This window comes from Apus apus, chromosome 3, assembly GCF_020740795.1.
Source record: "Apus apus isolate bApuApu2 chromosome 3, bApuApu2.pri.cur, whole genome shotgun sequence".
In the NCBI taxonomy this organism is placed as follows: domain Eukaryota; kingdom Metazoa; phylum Chordata; class Aves; order Apodiformes; family Apodidae; genus Apus; species Apus apus.
The window spans coordinates 103,782,655-103,803,099 of NC_067284.1; the positions used below are offsets into that span (position 1 = coordinate 103,782,655).

General features: G+C 42.1%; 1 protein-coding gene across 1 annotated transcript in view; it reads right to left on the bottom strand.

Annotated features, from left to right (window-relative positions):
• The window catches only part of ASXL2 (ASXL transcriptional regulator 2), a 115,110-nt gene that overhangs the window by 70,844 nt on the left and 23,821 nt on the right, over positions 1-20,445 (bottom strand). Inside the window, exon 2 of the mRNA XM_051615839.1 lies at positions 12,417-12,499. Coding sequence (XP_051471799.1) covers positions 12,417-12,499 — 83 coding nt within the window. The remainder of the gene's footprint in view (positions 1-12,416; positions 12,500-20,445) is intronic.

A 20,445-nucleotide genomic window follows, 5' to 3' on the forward strand; every position in this document is an offset into this window, starting at 1 on the left:
GATCTCCAAGTGATCAACAGCAAGTGACAGTCCCTCTGCCTGCAAAACCTATTTTATTTGATTGCTGAAAGGGCTAAGACAGTACAAAATAAATTATTGTAGTTAAGTGGTAGTTGTAAAGGCAGCTAATGGCACATAAATAAATAAATATTCTGAGTTCTTGCCCCCTCCAAGAATTTCCCTAAGCCACTTGACAATTCAGACACGTACATACTAATTTTTTCCTTCTGAGAATTGCCAAATTTAAGCCATCCTCAAACCATGGTATTTTATACTCCACATTAAATTTAAAGTTTCTTCAGACTGAGCAAGAAAAAAGGGTTTTGAGAGCAGCCAATGCACACAAGGTTAAGGTGAGGAATCTCTACTCTTGAGCAGCTGCCCATAGAAGGGGAGGAAGGAGGAGGAGCATTTCTTCCCCACACTGTCAATCCCATCACATTCCCTTTCCACCAGCCTGGCTCCTGAAACCTCAGGGACCGAGCTGACTTGTTCTGATTTGAAAATGAAGTGTGACCAAATAATTTTTGTTCAGTTTGCAATTCTAGATTGAAATTTTTCAACCATGACACCTTTGAACTTAAACCCCTTACCCTCAGAGCATCATGCAAGGTGTATTTATTTACCTATCACAAGGTTACTTTACATTAAAGCTTCATTTTTAATTTGGCTACCAGAGTTTACAGTATTTCTCTATGTGTGCCCAGGAGTATGGTGGACCCAGCAGGTCTCCCACTGCAGGACCATCACCTGATGGCTCCAGGGGATGCTGCTGATGTGCTGGGTGCAGAAATACCACTGGGAAATCACTGGCTTCACTTGAGCTTGCTGCTATAGCACCCAGCAACCTCAAATCCAGGGCAGAGTTAATTATTGCCTTCTCCTCTAACTGGAAGCTTAACATAAAGTGCATCCAGCAGCAGGTGTCTTCATTTCACATTGTCACTGCACTTTGACATAACCGGATAAAAATGTCTAAATAGGCTGGACTGGGTTTAAGGGTGAGGGGTTTTCCCATTTTGGTTGGTTTGGGGGTTTTTTGAGCATCCTCTTCTTTCCCACATTCTATTTGAAACAGACATTCACACAAAGAGCTTTTTGCTTATTAGTATATTAAAATATGACTTTTACAAAAAAACAATAGTTTCAGATCCACAGAAGTGACAGAGCAGAGAGTTTGTAAGCAGACACCACTCTACCAAAATCAAACTTGTTAAATACATTCATGATTTAGAAAAGCAGCTTATTTTACATGTTAAATTTTGCTTCACCCGACATGCAGTGCCAGATGTCCCCGAGCCAAAAGATGCACAAAAACACACCATGCAAAACCAGTCGAGCACCCCCATTCCCTACCAATTGGGATTTGAAGCCAGCAGGGTTAATTTGTCATACACTCAGCATTCACATGCTATTTTCCACAGACTTCACACACAGATTCAAGGTTTCAGGTTTGCATCACACCGAAGCACTGATGCAAACAGCATGCAGGGAAGGGAGATGAAGGTAACAGAAGCATTAACACTACATATACTACCATTACTGGGCTTCTAAGTCTGTGTGAAACAAGCAGTTGCTCTTTTAATTAAGGCTTTTGCAGTTTGCGTTAATAGAGAAGAGTAGCTTTAGAACAATCAGCAGTGGTTCTTACCTTCTGGAGTTGGAGTGCAACCCAAAAAAAGGAGAGAAACACCCCTTTAAAAACTTGAGCAAAACAATTGTTTGATCATTCATGTGAACCCTTCCCCCCACCATCCACCAGAACCAAGTTTTAAAAGTTTTGGGTAGATCTGCAGCAACACAAAGACCAGGTTACAGCAAACAGACACATGGAAGAAAGATGTCGACCTGCTAAATTTTTCCAGTCTGTTTTCAAAGAAATACACCACACAGCTGGCATACAGCTACCACCCCCAGGTGCACTGTTTTCAACCTTCACCAAGTAATGTGTTTTGGTTTTTTTTTTCTGTAAGTCAAGTGGACCCTCTGAAAATCTCATGTGCAGACAACGGTATAGAAATTTATTCCTCTCATTCTTTCACACCCCCTCGGTACTACTCAACTCTGGGTGAAATAGCAGCCCTGCAAATCCAGAGGAGCATCACAGATGCTGGCAGTTTAATTATACCAATTGTTAAGGTGCAGGAACCAGTACATACTGCTTCATCACCTCCATAGGCAATTCATGGTCAAACCAAATCATTAATAATGCAAACTAACACACCACTGGCCTCATTTAAATATTTCCACAGTAGTGGTGCAGGGGCAGAGTGTGTTTCATGCCACAGTACCAGTTTTAACACACCAGTTTGTGGGAATTTGTGCACAATCAAAACAAGGAGAGTGCAGCTGGTGATCACTGAGTCAGATGGTGCCACACCTGGCCCACGGTGTAACTGAGGACCCAGGAGGATGGAGATCAGCCTGGAGGACACTACAAAGCTCTTCAGGATATGCTAGAGTTGGGCTTTATTTATAGGCTTTAGTTACAGGCTGTTGTGACAACTGAATCAGACCTGCGGGAACACCAGTAGGCTCTGAGAGGATACAGTGAGTCCTGGATATGGACTAACTCTTGTAGAAGCTGTCTGACTTTCTTAGACTTTGTTTCTAGGTGTAAGCACTACCTGCAGCTTTACAGCACTCTATCTCCACCTCCATACAGTGTCACAGATAGGATACTTGCTCCTGTGCCGTTCACATCCTTGAGGGACTAGGCAGAAATCAGCATTTTCTGATTTTACAGGAGGAATCCATTTAAAAGTACCTTCCTCTAAGGCTTTTGGGGCACAGAGTTAAAATTCAAAAGTTTTTGGGTCCCTCCCTTTCTATTTCTGCTACAGAACCATGAGCCAGTTCATACTGAAGAGAAATCCTAAATTGTTATTTTGAGACGTCAACTCTCACATTTTCTAGAAGATAAAAATCTGTTGGATTCCTGCAGTGTTCACCACTAGAGTATTACACCCCACATTTCTCCTTGCAGCAGCAGCTAATGAAGTCTTTCACATGATGAAAATGGATGTGTAGTTTTATTTTGAGAAGAGAGCAAGAACTCCTACACTTAGGAGTCTCAGTTAAGATTAGAGAAATATTTTTTATGGATTTGATACCTTTATAGAAGGGAGATGAAGAGAGACAATCATTTTGCTACATACAACAAATGCATTTAATACTTCCTGCTAATGATAACATTATCTTTCTCTCTTACAATTCTCTTTGAACTATTAGTTTTCAATCCAACATTTCCCCCTATGTGTATTATTTATGACATCCACAAAGTTATCTCCCTGCTTCTGCACAGGCTCCAAGTGGCACAGAAACCTGTGGTTACTTCAGAGCTTTGAGTTAATACTAATAAAGCAAAAAAGAAGTATACCCTGTGAGGGTTTGTCAGACCTGTGGTTGGTTCTTTGTCTATGGGAGAACAAACCCGGCTCCCCATGAAGTATGGGCTCTATCTGCAGAAAAAGGTTTGTGATACAGACCAAAAGAGAACATGCCTGGAGCTCGTGGTGCTCAATGGGGCAAAAGTTGCATCTCCAGCTTCTCCTAACTTCAGGAAAAGTCCTGCTAGGGAGCTCCTTCCTGATTCACAGCAGAAAACCTTTAACAACCAGACAGTCATAAGGGTCCAGAAGACACTCACTGCTAACCTTGTCAAATATTAATCTCTAACTGTCACTATGACTAATACTTGACTGTTGTTTGACCAAAAATAGCTTTAATGTGTACTTTACACCAGACTTTACACACAAATCTCACTTAAGATATAAAGACATCATGAAGGTCTCTGAGAATATCATGTTCTTGTGGTCTTCAGTTGAAAAATTTAAGTTAACAATTGTCTCCTTTCTCTATTTTATATTTCTTTATTTTCCAGAAAATGCCAAATTCAGCTTTCAGATGACTAAAGAGAAAAAACTGCAAGAATTTACTGCACCAGCATTTATTGGCCTTTCCTGCTGCCAACCCCTTCTCCCCATGGGTTACAGTAATTAATGAAGCAAAGTTGAAGAAGAGTCCTGCAACTGAAATGTGTGTCCCTGTAAGGTTGGTCCTATGGCATCTGCTTCCAACAAATGTCCCTTTCCCACTTGGAAAGGGCCCCAGAACCCCAGTTGTAAGAAATCCTGCATGTGACAATCTCAAGAGGCAACACTTTTATGGACACTCATAATACCATCTTTCAGCAGAATGAAGATAAACTAACTAGAAAGAGCAGAAAGACTTGAGGTAACCAAGCCCCGGTGGTTCTTAAACAAGTAGAATGGATGCACTTGTCCTTCCTGGCCCGAAAACACACTCCATATTATTAGCATTGAGTCCATGAGATAGGAATTCAAGGTGTTCCAGCTCATGCAGCTCACTTGAATATTAAAAAAGCTGTAGATTAAAAAAAAAATGTGCAAAGTAATTTAAATGTTTGTCAGCTGATGGCTTCAACTAGCTACAGCACCTTTTCCACACCAGCTCACAGTTTGCACCTTCACACCTGAGAGTGAGGAAAACCAAAGCTGTTTTGTATTAAGAGAGCAGGACCTGTCTGACATATTGCACCCCAGCTGCACATCCTAGAAGCAACCCTTCTAACTCTACCCATCTTCAAATAAGCCTATTAAGGCTTCAAGGTATTGCAGTGACTAACAGTAAGAGGCACTGGAGCCAAAAGGTCGCTTTGCTAAGGAACACAAGGCTGGGAACCATGACTTAAGAGTTGTTTAGACAGAGAAGAACCTCTGAAGGTCACCAGCCCAACCTACAGTTCAAAGCAGGAGCAACTGCATCAGGTGGCTCAGGGCTTTGCCCAGTCCAACTTTAAATAAATACCTCTAGAAATGGAGGTCACACAACCCTCCCTGGTCCTGCTCTAGTGCTTTATCACTCTTAAAGTGAAAAAAATTCCTCTCTTCATTTAATCAGAATTTCCTATCTTGCAACTTGTGTTCATTGCCCCGGTCTAGCACTGTGTGAGTCTCCATGAAGAGGCTGGCTCCATTTTAGAGAAGCTACTGACAGAAGTGAATGCTCACCAGAAATGCCATCCACCAGATTATGAAAAGCAGTTTAGGATGTAGCAACTTTCAAATGTCCTGTTGTAGAAAGAGCTGAATCAGAAGTTTCCTGGTGTGGTTACACCTACAGGCCACCAAAGCTGTGAGCAATTTCAAATACTCTAGACTAGTTTACACAGAAAAGTGGTTTTTTGGCAAATGTTGGCTTACCTGCCCTCCTTGCTGTGGGATGCCACAGCTCTCACCAGGCAAACCTGATCAGAATTTTGAGAAGTTGTGAAAAGCTTTACTTGAATAAATTAACACTACAAATAAACCAAGCATGCCAAATCTGCTGCCTGCCAACCCTCAATGGCTGGAAGAACAACTCCCAACGGGAGGTGAGGGGCCACCATGCCTAGGTGTAAGCCAAAATAACTCATCTTGGCCTCAAATGCAGACAGAGGCCTTTAGGGAAAACTATACAGCGGTATAAGCTGAAATGAGTCCCCTGGCAGATTTTTCCCAGCAGTTCCTTTGAAGGCAAGTTCCACATCCTCCAAATACCTCCCATATGGAGCACTGGCTAGTCAATGCAATGCATGAGCTGGAAAGCCTGCTCATCCAACATGAAGAAAAAGTGTATTAGTGTGTTTAATTTGTATTCAAGAAGCTACATGATTAGCCAAGGTCAGAGAATGCTATAGGAACCCAAGTGTCCTCTTAAGGATGCTTTGCTGTAGGGCCATCCTGAAGAGTACCTCTGGCAGGTCCTCCCAGCTGTTTCCACCTCCCAACACAGCAGTGGTAAGAAAAGCTTCAAATTAGCTTTCTAGGCTTCTGTTCACTAGGGCATGTAACAATAGGACAAGGGGTAATGGTTTAAAGCAAGAAAAGAGTAGATTTAGGTTGGGAATTAGGAAAAAGTTCTTGAATATGAGGGTGGTGGATCACTGGAACAGGTTGCCTAGAGATGTGGTGGAGGCCCCATCCTTGGAGACATTAAAGGTCAGGCTTGCGAGGGCTCAGAGCAATCTGTTCTAGTGTGACATGTCCCTGTTTATTGTAGGGGGATTGGACTAGATGACCTTCAGAGGTCCCTTCCAACCCAAGACATTCTACAATTTAGCACATGATTTCCGAGATTCCCAGATTCCTGCTGTCAGGAAGAAGCAGGAGGCCATGCAAGCAAGTGAAAAATGTGAGCCTGCAGCAGGTTCCATCACTCTCTAACCTGCTATGTTTCAGCCACCAGCTCAGATGATCAGAGGAACACCAAGGAAACACTAAAGATGAGCTCATCAGCACATCAAGTGGCCTGCAGCCATTTTCAGAGTCAATACTATGGAGGTTGCTCTGACCTGTGCTGATATTCTTCAGCAAAAGTTGAGCTCTGTGTAACAGCTCACCAGCAAAAATGGGACATCTTCAATACAGAGACAATTTCAATTTGTCAGTGTGCAGATAACCACTAAAAGAAGACAGCAAGCAAATTGCACAGCAAGAAGCTGTTTCTTTAGCATTTGACTATCAATATCAAGCATGAAGGCAGAATTCTGGACACATTTACTCTCCAGGGAATCATCAAATAGACTACTAAATATTCTGCTAAAATAATTCTGTGTATTAGACAAGTAAGTCTAGAAGGTGGACAATGGCCTATATATGTTCTTCAACCATCAGGCCATGACCAGAATCAGGCAGAGCTGATGAAAATTCTTCATTTCTTGAAAGCAATTAAGAGCCAATTTGGAATTTGGTGAAGGATTCAGTCCATCCTTAACACCATCTGGACCTGTGAAAACACTGGAGAATCTACAGAGGAAGAGAGTTATCATAACTATATATCAAATCTTTAGTGGACTCAAGTCCAAGATTTCCACTCTCACAGCAGGCTCAGAGCAGCAAATCTTCACGCTAAGTTCTGCACAGCTGCCCTTCCAGGCAGGGGGGATAAGCAAAGCTCAGGCTCCACATGCAAGACAGCTACCCAGCAGCAAGAGCAGGAGCTTTGCCTGCTATCTGACTGACACAGGATGCATGTCTTCTCCATTGATGGAGAGTTTCAGTTTTCCCGTTTTCCTAATACTTTAAGATAAATTAGAACTGTATTTTCACTGGCTATCAATTTTATTCTCTTAACCTAGATGAGATTTTTTTTTGGGAGAGCCTTTATTGTGGGCTCATCATGGCTTTAAATAAAAGCATTTACAAAGAGGAAAATCTAACAGCTTTGACAGGCGCCACTTTTAAGAGGGAGAAGAAACTCTTCCCCTCTACTTTGCTCTCATGAGACCCCACCTGGAGTACTGTGTCCAGTTCTGGAGTCTCGAGCATAAGAAGGACATAAAACTGTTGGAGGGAGTCCAGAGGAGGTTACATGAATGATGCAAGGGCTGGAGCAGCTCTGCTCTGGAGACAGGCTGAGAGAATTGGAGCTGTTCAGCCTGGAGAAGAGAAGGCTCCAGGAAGACTTTAGAGCACCTTCCAGTATCTTGAGGGGCTACAGGAAAGCTGGGGAGGGACAAGGGCAGGGAGTGATGGGACAAGGGGGAATGGCTCTAAACTGGAAGAGTGGAGATCTGAAGAAGAAATTCTTTGCTGTGAGGGTGGTGAGACACTGGCCCAGGCTGCCCAGAGCAGCTGTGGCTGCCCCATCCCTGGCAGTGTTGAAGGCCAGGCTGGATGGGGCTTGGAGCAACCTGGTCTGGTGGGAGGTGTCCCTGCCCATGCCAGGGAGGTTGGGACTGGATGGATCTTTAAGGTATTGTCCCACCCAAACCATTCTACGGTTCTGTGAAATTTTGGAAGACAGAATGTATCTTCACTCTCAGGTCAGTGAGATTTAATACCAACTTCATTCTTTTCAAAGTAATTTAAGAACCCTTTATCATTTTGAAAGCCCTCCTTCCACCCATACTCTGTGGGGGGTGTTGGGTTTGTTAATTTTTTTTTTGAGAGGAGTTACATTAGACAAAGAATCTCCTAGCACTGAGTTGATAATAACTAACTGTTCTGAGAACCAAGGCATGGAGGAGCAGGCAACTTAGTTCACCCAACCCCACCTCATGTCTTAGCTCTGCAGAAGATCAGGAAATCAAAGTACTAAAGAACAGCTGGGGAATATTTTAGTGGCAAAGCCTTCTGCCAAGAGTGAGGAGAGATCACTTTGCTGGTCCTTAACTCGATCTAAGATGCAAGAATATCCTCCAGCAGTAACCAGCTTCCCTCTTCCTATAGTTCCCAAGTCCTGACTCCAGCCTGACCTAAGCTTATATTTCTGAGACAAGTCAACCAGAGAGCTTTTTGCCTTTTAAGTTCAACTTTTCCTCTGGCAAGAGAGTGACCAAGCACAGAGTTTTTCCCCACTCAAGCAAGACTCTTATTTCATAGCACACAAGTTACTGGAGGAGCAATGCAGATGTGACACTGCTCTGAACTACACAGAAGCTAAAAGCCTCAAGTTTTATCTCCTCATGAGGACAATCAGCATCATTGCAGTTCTCCTCATCCCTCAAGAAGACAGAATGTTCATGTTACCAGACTTATAGAGGGCAAGGTAATCACAGAAACACAGCAGGCTTCTGATTTTCAGCTACTAAAGAAAGAAATACAAGAAACTGGTTAAGAAATCTTATGAAAGCCTAAAGTTGCAGTCAGTCTGAGCAACTCCAGCCCTCTTCACATAACCACCTCCTTATCTGTAAACAACTCACCTCCTCGAGGATGCTGAGCTGGTTTTGGAGAGTATCTTACAAAAGATTTGTTAATGAGAAGGATAAAATAGCCACTGCCTGGAGGGCAGCTAAAACTTTGATTCCAAGTGTTACTGACTCACTTATCTCTAGTCCAGACACGGCTGGTGAAAAGGGGACTTGGGCTTTTAAACTCCCCACCCCCACTCCAAAGTGGCTTAAGAATTTCTTCTTGTTTATGCTAGAAATTTCATGAATACTTGGAATATAAGTAGCCAGAGCACCATGTCTATTTCCATTTTCACTGAGCTTGAGGTTGTGTTTAGGTATATTTCCTTGCTTAATTAGTATCTGGGAAAAAAAGTCATTGCTTTTGGAGAGAGGTTCACAAGCTAGTATTTTACACAGTGTCCTCTAAAATCCAAGAAAATTAAAACATTCATGATTATTAAGAGAAAAGGCTACCAAAGGTATCTTTCAAAGATGCTGACTCTTCAGGTAGTCTTACACTAATTTTAACGTAGCCAAGGAGATTAATGAACTCCAATGACAAGTTAATAGTTTTGCCTTTAAAAGCTATTTATCAAACTAATGTGATTCTCTTTTGCTAACTCCTGATGCTCATTTATCCCACACAATGATGTTCAGGGAACTTCTACTGCTGCAGCTGTAAAAATGTTAACACCATTACTCCATGCATCTTCAAAGCCTCACGTGAAAGTGTGTTACAACATGCCCAGGCTTCCCCAGGTGACATTGCCAACAGAGATGAGGCAATATGGGATGTTGGAGAAATCTTAGAGCCAGAGATGGTTACAGTGCCCAGTCACTGAATGTTTACCCACATGTATTTTATTTTTGCAGTTTGCAAGCAATGACCTGTAGGTAGGAAAGGACCTCTCTCATTGGATTAGGGAAGCCTGTCAAAACAGGCAAATTAGGATGACAGATCATCCAAGAAATATAGTTCTAGCTTCAGGATGCCTTAGATCTCCAAAACTGACACCTCAAAGTACTGATCCTGGGTTGACCTTTAAAAAACTCATTATTAAAGTTACTTGAGTACTGGGAAAAAATTAGAAATACAGGTAAGAATCAGGCAGTATGACCTCAGGTTTCTGCACTGCTGCCAAAACACCTCCATCTTATGAAAGACTCCAGCCTTGTCTAAAAATATCACCAAATTGTCCTCTGTATAGCAGAAATTACTATGCCTGTTTTTTCTAACTCATCTCAACTGCCACCCTTCTTCCCTGCAATTCCAAATCCTCTACAATTGAGTCCTCTAAACTCTTTTCAACATGCCCTCAAGCTTCCTCCCAGGCAGCTGGCCAAGGGGCAGCACATGCCAGGAATCACTGGAACAAGCAGGAGGTGGACTGGTTGCACTGGCAAACAGAAAAATGAATGCTGGACACTAGTCGGGCTCCCTGTTCTCTCTGCCTCATTTCAAAGCATCTGCAGGAAAGTAATTTGTCACTTTTTCTAAAAACATTCTCTATCTGAAAATCAGAGCTTTTTAAAAGTTAGATATCACTAAGGATGAGAGTCAACAGATGCTAAGTTAAAAAAGGCACTGTGATCAAAACTGAAAGTTTAACGATTAGTGGTTTGTGTAAAAAAGTTTACTACTAAAATTGCAATTTTGTTTATTAAAAGCAAACTGCACTGAGAAACATTTCAAAACCCAAATCCCTTGATACACACGCTTAAAGAAAAACCCATGTTCTGCCTGTAAACTTATACACCATTTTACCAAACTCTTGCAGCTGCCTGCTGTCTCAAGGCAACGAAGTGCAGGGAAATTGCTGTACTCTGCTGGCAAAGGCTTTGCCATGGTTTCCTGCCAGAACCTCCACATAAGAGGACTCAAAATCTGGTGAGCTCAACACATCCTTCTGACAGCTTTTATGCCTTCTCCAATGTGATTTTTACCCTAATACATGCTGATTTTTGTTTAGCCCATCTTGTAACAGGCTATGACTTATCAGAAGCCCAGTCCAGCCACAATCACATTACTGGCACTAACTGGAACTGAATTGCTTAAAACTAACAAACTTCTAGGTCTTAACCTAAATAAAGCTTAACTACATCAATCTAATATTTAAGGGGAAGGCCACTGCACAGCATCCAAGTGTGGCTAAGTCAGTAGGGTGGATAGTTGAAGTAGAGAAATAGAGTTTCCTATCTGACTACTCTCACTACCATCTTTTGGGATTTAAGATACTGAGGAGTTTATGCTGTCCTGATGCTTAGCAGCAGAGAGGAAAACAACATACATCAGCTCAGACTAAAACCCCAAATCAAATCTAAAAGCAGGACTTGAAGTTGAGAAGGACTATATGGCACCATGGCATTTTTGTTATGTTTGTATTTGACTGGTCCAAAATCGGACCTGGCCAGCCACAAACAGGATTTCACATGCTAGATCTGAGCTCCTGCCTAAGGCTCTGCCTCAAAAAGAGCTCTCTGAAAAGGTTCACCATGTCTAAGTGGCTGGATGTTTGCTGAGCTTGTGTTTCGCCACCAGTGAGCCCACTAGCTGCATTTCTATCATTGGGTGCCCACAAGTGGCTGACAAGAGCAGTTCCTGTTTATGAATGTACCTTTCATGGATTTACAATATTTAACACCATGCTGAAGCTGCCCCAAGGCTGGCAAACCTTTGATCTGACTGAATGTATCACTGACTGCATAGTCAGGGTAGGAACTAAACCACACTTGTCACCTCCTTAACAGCTGAATGAGTTTCATTTTGTTTCCTTACTTTTAGATAAACTGATTTTTCCAAAAAGCAAACAGCCTTTGTGTTGTCCACAACTTGAATGGAACATCTTGCAATCGACAGCAGAATTTTTACACTTGGGCCCTTGAACATTTCTGCCAAAGCAGATGGATTGCTGCATTAAAACTGAGGAAGTGGAATGGAGAACATAATTAAGTCAAATTCGGGATGGCTATTCCATTCCAAAATAGATGAACTGGCACATCCAATCCTCCTTTCCCATTCCCTTTCTTTGCTCTTAGAAAACAGAAGTATAAAGACTTTGTACTTTGCATGAGCAATTGTTCCCTATCTCACCAAATACACCTGCCCATCTCTGGGAATGAATGAGGAAGGATTCCAGAATTAAGCTGCAGTTCAAGATCTGGCATCCAAGCTACTTTGTTTTTCTAAAGCAGATCAGTATCAGCCAAGCTGGTGCAGAACTACACGCTCTCCAGATAATACTGAGTAACGTAGGATGAGGGACCAAGTTTTCTTCATATGGATTTGTAAGTGAAGCTGCTTTTTACTTCCTGGATGGCTTCAATTTTGGTTTAGGCAATTGCCTATAAACTGACTATTCACTGTTATTCTTGTTTGGTGGTTTTTGCTGGCTTTGGTGTTTTGTTTTAGGGTTTTTTTAAGACGAAATAAAAAGTAGTTAAGCTTACTTTAGCACCTGGAGTCTGAACTACCTGCTCAGGTCTAGTTTATCTTATATGAGAGCTGCAGACAAGAGGCACACAGCTCATACCTGGAAATTCCATATGAATCTTATCCAGCTCTCTTGGTGAAAGTACCAGTGACTTAAGAGCTTCTTTCAAATGGGACCTAGACTCCAGTTCTGCAGGTATTGAACATTTTAATCCCAAAAATACTTACAAGATAGCGTAGTAAACTGTTAACCCCTAAGTTGAAAGCAAAGTATGACAGTTTTACTGGTATGGGTACTCAACTCACCTGATTTCTTTAAGTCCTTCTTTCTGGATAACTTGAAGTATCTCTTTATGGCTCATAGGCGTATTAGGATATTTCTCCAGGACCTGGCAAGCAAAAGTAGATTGAGAGGAAGTTACTCATTTGCATTTTCACTTTAACATTAGACTGCCCAGAAAACAACATTTAATGGTTTAGACATCTCCAAGGATACAACGGAGGAAGAACTACTGGCTTTCTTGCATCTCATTATCACCCTTTCCATCTGGAGAATATAAGGAGCAAAGTGACTCCAGAAGACTGGCTAAAGGACTTTTTTTAGTGCATTTCTCAAAATTCAGTTCAAATACACTGCCACTAGGTAACACTTCTTGGAGAATTAAATGTTCTGCAGTAACAAGCTGGCTTCACGACCATCAGCCTCACTTGGGAATACTTCAGGAACTTCCAAGGTCTCTCAGAAACAGAATTTCAAAAAAAAAACCCAAAACAACAAAATCCTTAATGTTTGCAAAGCTGAAACAACTACTGCTTAGTCTGGTGAGTATTAAAGTTCTTTAAGGAAATCTGGGGGTTAACATTGTGAGGTTTCTTTGAAAAATCTCTGCACACAGTTCAGGCTAAGTCTGTAAATATGGGCTATAAAAATGCTTCCTAAATTGTCAAATACAGCCCCCCACCCCTTCCGCAGCCCACACCATGCACACTCAGGTGCCTAAGGCCACTCACCTCCCTTTCAAGGGGACAAAAATGCAAAAGTAAAAGTCACTGATTTATACAGAAAGATTCTGAAGACTTCTGAAAGAAGATGCCAGTTAATAGACGTCATTTGGATATTTTAAGCAATATTTGTGCTGGGGGGATGGGCAGGAAATGCCTCATTTCCTTCTTAATCATCCGCTTTTGACCCATGCCCAGCACATCAACCCTTGACTTATGTCTTTAACCAGAAAATAAAGCATCAGTACATTAAATATAAAACCCTACAAGTGACTTGGCAGAAGGAAATTACCAGTTTGCATTTCTCTGTTCAACAGCTGTGCAGAATACACAGCTTCTCCTAAACCTCTGCATCTTATTCCCTTCAGGAACATATAAGCTGTCCTGATGGCTGCAGGTTTAGCTCTCTTCATAAAGAACTTTGAATAGACCTTGCTGAACTACAGCATCTCTCTGCTTAGAGAAACAAAGACCTATGTTTAGCACCATCTCTAGCTTTGGAAGTCCTGGCTGATGGCCTCACCGTATTAGATCTCTTGTTGCAGTATGTTAAAGCCTGACTTTCACAGCAACTTTAGCTGTTTTCAGACCTGGTATGTGACTCTGGCCAAGGCTGGCTGGCTGCAATGAAGCACAGTGTACAGCATGGCACTGAATGTCAGCACGGCACTGAATGTCAGCACGGCACTGAATGTCAGCACGGCACTGAATGTCAGCACGGCACTCTGGCTTCAAGGACTTCATAAAAAGCAGTTTAACACATGTACATTAAAAAATATTGAGTTTAAAACATATTTAAGTGGAGTTTGTTTATAATCTGGTATCAGTTTCTGACCCATTTCACTTCATTTCTAGCTATAGTGTAACTAAGGATGCTGACATGGTTCCCAGCTCAAACCAGGACAGATGCCCATAGCAAAAGAGATACAAAATCAGTGGTTGAAGAATGATTTAAGCCAGACCACTGGAGTTTAAGATTCGTACCAGCTCCTAATTAATGTTTTCTCAGCATTGCCAAAGATATTTTTTCAGTGTATTTTTATACCATTAACTTGGAACAAAATTTCAAAGCTTGTTCTGCACGGTGTGCTGAAAAGCCCATGGAGGGCAAGAAGAATTTATACCATCTTAATTTTCATCTGTGATGTCAACTTGTTCATAACAGCTAGCAAAACAAATATAGGAGAAAGATAAAGCAGTGCTGTGATTCCATTAACAAGGAACTTTTGGCCATTTACCCTTTCTCACAGACAAAAATAAAACCATACTTTTTTCTTCTTGGACACTGAATTTTCCTCTTGACTTCCACTACAGGGACGTGCTCTTGACAAGTCCCATCTTGCTCATACCTAGAGCAGCAACACCACATTTCATTAACTTTTCACTAGGCACAACCACAACACAAGCCCAATACCATGTTCAACCACAGAAACTCATCACTAAGAGAAGAAAGGAAGAAAAGCTTTTCTAATTATATCCTGGCACACCCAGAGAATGTTTCTATGTATTTCTCCCAGGTAACCTGTCCCCACATATTCCTTCCATAGGACTCTTTCCCATAGTTGAGCTCAACAAGATCATCAGTCTGGCCTCCTGCCACATCTGCTTGACTTCCTGCAAATTATCATGTGGCACTCCTGTGCCCCAAGAAGATTGTTCTTGAAGATCAGCTCTTTTGGGTTTCTGTGCTCTACAGGAGAGATTCCCACAGGATCCCACATCAGTTCTCTGAACAAGCTAAAGCCAGGCATTTTTATCCTTCTACTCACTTTCTTCATTCCCTACAGAACCTTTAACACTCTTTTCATGGTCACTGAAACCAAAGGTTCCAGTTGTGCACCACTCTTCATATTCCAAATCATCTCTCCACTCTGCTAGATCTTGTCTAGCCAGTTTGTCCAGTCCTGGCTGTCCTCAAGCAATTCCAAAAGTCTCCTAGACTGTGCCTTCCAGCAGATGCCAGAGCAGTCAGAATGAACTCTCCAAACATAAGAAGGTTCATCCACTTCCTCTTCTTGATCAGCTGGCCTGCAAACACCCACTATGATGTCCCCTGTGTCACCCTCTGCTCTCATCTAATAAGCTCCCAACTGGGTCACCACCAGTTCCACAGCACAGCTCTGTGTGTTCCTAAAGCTGCTCTTCAGCACAGAAGGCAAACCATTTTCCATGTGTCCTTCCACACAAAGCACAAATCCTTCCATGAGTTTAATCTCACCAACACTGTGGCTCTGCATGTAATGAGAGCTGATAAAGAGGAAACTAAATCATTAGTATCAAAGCTGCACACAGGTCTCAATCCCACAAATCCTGTTCTAAATGCATTTACAAACAAGCATTTCAGACTGGCCCAGAGGTGTGCTGGGGAGAGGCAAGAGTTCTTCTGGACAAGTGAAGAGCCTTCCTTTTCACAACCCCCCAGATGCTTCGATTCATCCTATACTTCTCTCCTGGTTTCAGTTTCCATCCCACAACAATCCTAGTTTAAAGCCCTCCCCACTGTTATCAACCACACTGGCAAAGATACTTTTGCCCTTCCATCAGTCCTCATTCCTTAAAGAGTCCCATGGTTATAAAAACAAACATCTTCAAAAACACACACAAATACAGATGAGAAAGCAAAGAATGTATCAACAGAATTGTCAAAAGGCAACTGAGGATCACATGTTGCTGGTCTTGCAAACTAAGTTTATAACTGCATGGTTAACTAACACAACAGCATCATGCATCCAATGTAGATGTTGACTTAATTCATCTGATGTTCTGCTCAGAGATTCCTTATAAGCTCTTATCAGTATCCTTGAAAGATAATTTTACCTGCCAGATCACAGTGCAAACTTCAGTTTATTTTCCATTGGGCTGGATGTACAAGAACATTCATCTGAGGATGTGATTCTCAGGTGGCTTCTAAGCCTAGAACTGCAACATTTTGCTAGAGCCACTAATGTAGTGCCACAAGTCTGGACACTGCAAAAACAAATCGATACAAAATGGCCTGTTTCCAAACGCACAAGAGAAGTGTTTGTAACTCCATAATGCTGGCTTCAAAAATCTGTATCTCAAGAAACTCACAAGTAGCCAAAAAGGCTGCCTGTCCACTGCGAGAGAAACCTGAGGTCCCTTCCCTGTATCTAGACCCGTCATTGATTCTTGACCCCAGATGGACAAGAAACTTTACTTTGCTCCTCTCTCCACCCCACAATATAATAAAGACAAACTGCATTAAATTAATCGTGTTAGCATATAGCTTGATACTTTCAAGGTGTCCCTTTGGTTACCAAAACCAATGAAACAAAAACTACCCCCTGGCCAGCTCTACTTCAGAAAGACTTTATAAAAGTCTTCATGGACATAATTCTCTGCTATCATTTTGAAGTAGTAAAAAAACAAACCAAAGTAACCCTTCAAAACACTAGGGCTGGTATGGGGTCCAAGAACATTTTCATTGATGACCAGAGGACAGGACAGAGTGCACCCTCAACAAATTCACAAACAACACAAAACCAGAAGGAATGGCTGGTCAGGGCAATCCCCTGACCACAGGCTATCAACACAGGCTGAAAGAAGAAGAGTAGGAGAGCAACCCTAAGGAGAAGGACTTGGGGGTGCTGGGGATAGAAAGCTGCTGGACATGAGCCAGCAATGTGCTTCAGCATTCCCAAGAGCCAACCATGTCCTGGGCTGCATCCCCAGCAGTGGGACCAGCAGGGCCAGGGAGGGGATTGTGCCCTCTGCTCTGCTCTGGTGAGACCCCCTGCAGTGCTGGGGTCCCCAGCACAAGAAAGACATGGAGCTGTTGGACCAAGTCCAGAGGAGGCCACAGAGACGGTGTGAGGGCTGGAGCAGCTCTGCTCTGGAGACAGGCTGAGAGAGTTGGGGTTGTTCAGCCTGGAGACGAGAAGGCTCCAGGGAGACCTTAGAGCACTTTCCAATACTTATATGGGCTTGTATGAAAAATGGGGACAATTTTTTAGCTGGGCCTGTAGTGGTAGCAGAAGGGGCAATTGCTTTAAACTGAAACAGGGGAGATTCAGACTAGATCTAAAGAAGACATTTATTTCTTTTTTTACAATGACAATGCTGAAACACCAGCCCAGGCTGCCCAGAGAGGTGGGAGATGCCTCATCCCTGGAAACATTCATGGTCAGGTTGGACAAGACTCTAAGCAACCTGGTCTGGCTGAAGATGTCCCTGCTCAATGCAGGGGGGTTGGACTGGATGACCTTTAAAGGTCCCTTCCAACCCAAACTATTCTATGTTTTTAAGACGGCTGTGCAGCCATTCAGAGTGACCTGGACAGGCTGGAGAAACAAGCAGTGAGAACCTCAACTTAAGTTCACAGGGAAATGCAAAGTCCTGCACCTGGGGAACAATCCTTGGTTGACAATGAGCCAGCAGTGTACCTTTGAGGCAAACCAGGCCACCAGCACCCTGGGCTGCATAAGGCAGAACAAGGACAGCGGGTTGATGGAAGTGATCCTCCTCTTTTGCTCAGCATTGGTGAGATGGTATCTGAAGTGCTGTCTGTGTTCAGTTCTGGGCTTCTCAATTCAAGAAAGACATAGATAGACTGGAGCAAGTCCAGAAGAGGGCATTTTAAAGCATCAGAGTATCTTTTTACATGGAGAGTCTGAGGGAGCTGAGATTGTTTAGCCTAGAATAGAAAAGGCCTAAAAGGATCTTCTCAATGTGTATAAGCACCTGATAGAAGGTTGGAGAGAAAACCAAGCCAGACTCTTCAGTGATATCCACTGAGAGGATGTAATGTAACAGGCACAAGTTGAGTGCGGTGGTGTTTGGGGTTTAAAAATTTTTATTATTATTATTATTATTATTATTATTATTATTATTATTATTATTATTACTATGGCAGTGGTCAAACACTGGAAATGCTTGCTTACAGTAGTGGTGGAGTTTCCACCTTTGGACTGGAGAATGTCATAGGAATCTAGTTTTCAGCAAACTGCAGCTGGCTTCCTGTCAGGCTAGACAATCTCCAGAAGTCCCTTTCAGCTTCAGTTACTCTGTGATTCTATGACATAGATCTTCCACAGGTAATCAAAAGGAGCTGTTATAGCCACTAAAGGACTGAGGTTTAGTATCACCACGTGATTTTATGTTCCCTGCGCTTTCTAGCTGATCAGGTTAGATCCACAGGAGGCATTTCCCAAGCCAAGCCACTCTGAGCCGTAAGCAATGCATGGCGAGGAATGGGAAGCTCGCAGAAGACAGTAGTACAAAGTAAACACCTCTGGTTTATGAACTTCACTCAAAGACAGCTGGGAGAATAACCTTAGGAAAAAAACAAACCAAAAATCACTCTACTCTTGTATTTTTCTTTTTTAAAGAATTTTCCTTAGTCATCTGTTATAATCTATTGCCAAGACACTATTGTGACGGATTCATTTAATTAGACAATACCTAGATTCTTAAAATGATAGAAACAGCCTTCAGAAACTATGGAAGTAGTGATCCATGTCATGCAACCAGCTACACAACAAGACAGGACTGCAAACTTTCTTGTGATAACTAGAAACATGGGAAGGAAGGAGAGAAGCATGCAGAAGGGAAAAATATTCAGGAAGTTTTGCATCTTCATTCTTCATCTCAAAAATACTGGAAAAACTAGCACATTAAGTTGCAAGTCTAGTAGAAAAGAAAGAAAGGTCAGGAAGTACAAGTTTTATGGATTTTAATCTGAATGACTACCTGTAGCTTTGACATGTGAAGCAGAAGGACAGAAAAGGGACCTCAAATTTACTAGTCATATCCCATAAAATAGGCATTAAAAACTATCATCATCTGCAAGTTCAAGATGACATCCAATGAGGGATAAATAAAACACCACAATTGCCGCAAAAGTATGAACAGGTCATTGTCTGAAGGCTTTTAGTTCACTGAAAACAAATACTAAGTGATTAGGTATGGTTTAAATAGAACAAAATCATGAGAAGGGTCCAAGACTTGGGAAACGTGCCCAATACTTAAACTCAGTCTAGACAAGCTCATCTGGAAAAACAACTTTTCTGGCTGGGCAGCCATGGCTGCTTCTAACAGAAGAAAGTTTGCACGAGAATTTAGAGACTTGTTTACAGTGGTGAGATGTTTCCCAGAAACCTCAAAGCACACATCTCCTGTGCAACCCGATTCCCAACCAGAACTAAGAATAAAACAGAAATGAAGATGTTGGACAAACCTTCCCAGAAAGTGGTCAGTAGCTTGGAGCCACCAGTCCCCTCTTTTCCAAAGGCATGTAGCTCCCAGATCCTGCAAGTATCACATGCAGGAGGGTTGGAACTAGATGATCTTTAAGGTCCCTTCCAACACAACCATTCTGCGGTTCAATGACATTAACCCATTTTGGCTCATTGTGGTTTTGCCAGCTTCAGCTAATCTGCAAGGACCAAAGTTTCTTGTGTTGGGCAACTACCATCACAGAAAAAACTGATAAAATTACTTGCTTTGGCTACACAGAACCAAGAACAGTTTGCACTGTTGTGATAACAGTTGTCGTCTCATGCTCTTTAAGAAACTTGTTTAATTCTAACTCTCAGCCTACTTACATAAGCAAAGTAGTTCCTGCCTTCAGATACAGCAATAGCTCTGTGCTGCTTTACAAGCTGATCCAGAAGAACCAGGTACAAAGATTAAAGAGACACAAAAAAACCCCTAGATAACACCTTAAGTACCTTCTCCTTTCTCTTCTGCCCCTTTCATCCTACATCAGATCTTTCACTTAGTCTTCTTTCAGTTACTGTGTGTAAATAAAAACAAGTTACTACTATCTGCCACAGAACTGAACTTGAGAGGCATTCTAAAATTAAGAGTCAGGAGTTATCAGCTACCTCTTTACTATGAACAAACCAGCAAGTGCCAACAGTGAGTAAAGCCTCATTACCTGAACTTAGCTATCAACACTGAAAAGTGTCAGTGCTCAATAGAGGTGAAGCCTTGTACTTGGGATGGTGTCACTGATGCTCAAACTATGCTGCCATAGGTGACAAAATATTCTAGTTGGTTCATTGTTAGCAAAGAAACATTAATGCGTTTTTTTTATAGTCAGCATTACTTGGCACTCTGAAGCTGAACTGGTTTCTGCAAAGGTTTCCAAGAAAACAGGACCATAATCAGAAAAGATATTTCCAAATTTTCTGTCTTGGAAGAAAGGCATCTTTCTTATTCCTATCATATTTATGCTATGAAAAATTTGTTCACACCATCTGCAATTAAATGTAAAGCATTATGTTTCAGAAGCAAGGTATCAATACATCAAGTGGACCCAGAAAAGTGTCCCCCATGAGCACCAGCCCACCACAGTGGAACACCACCACCT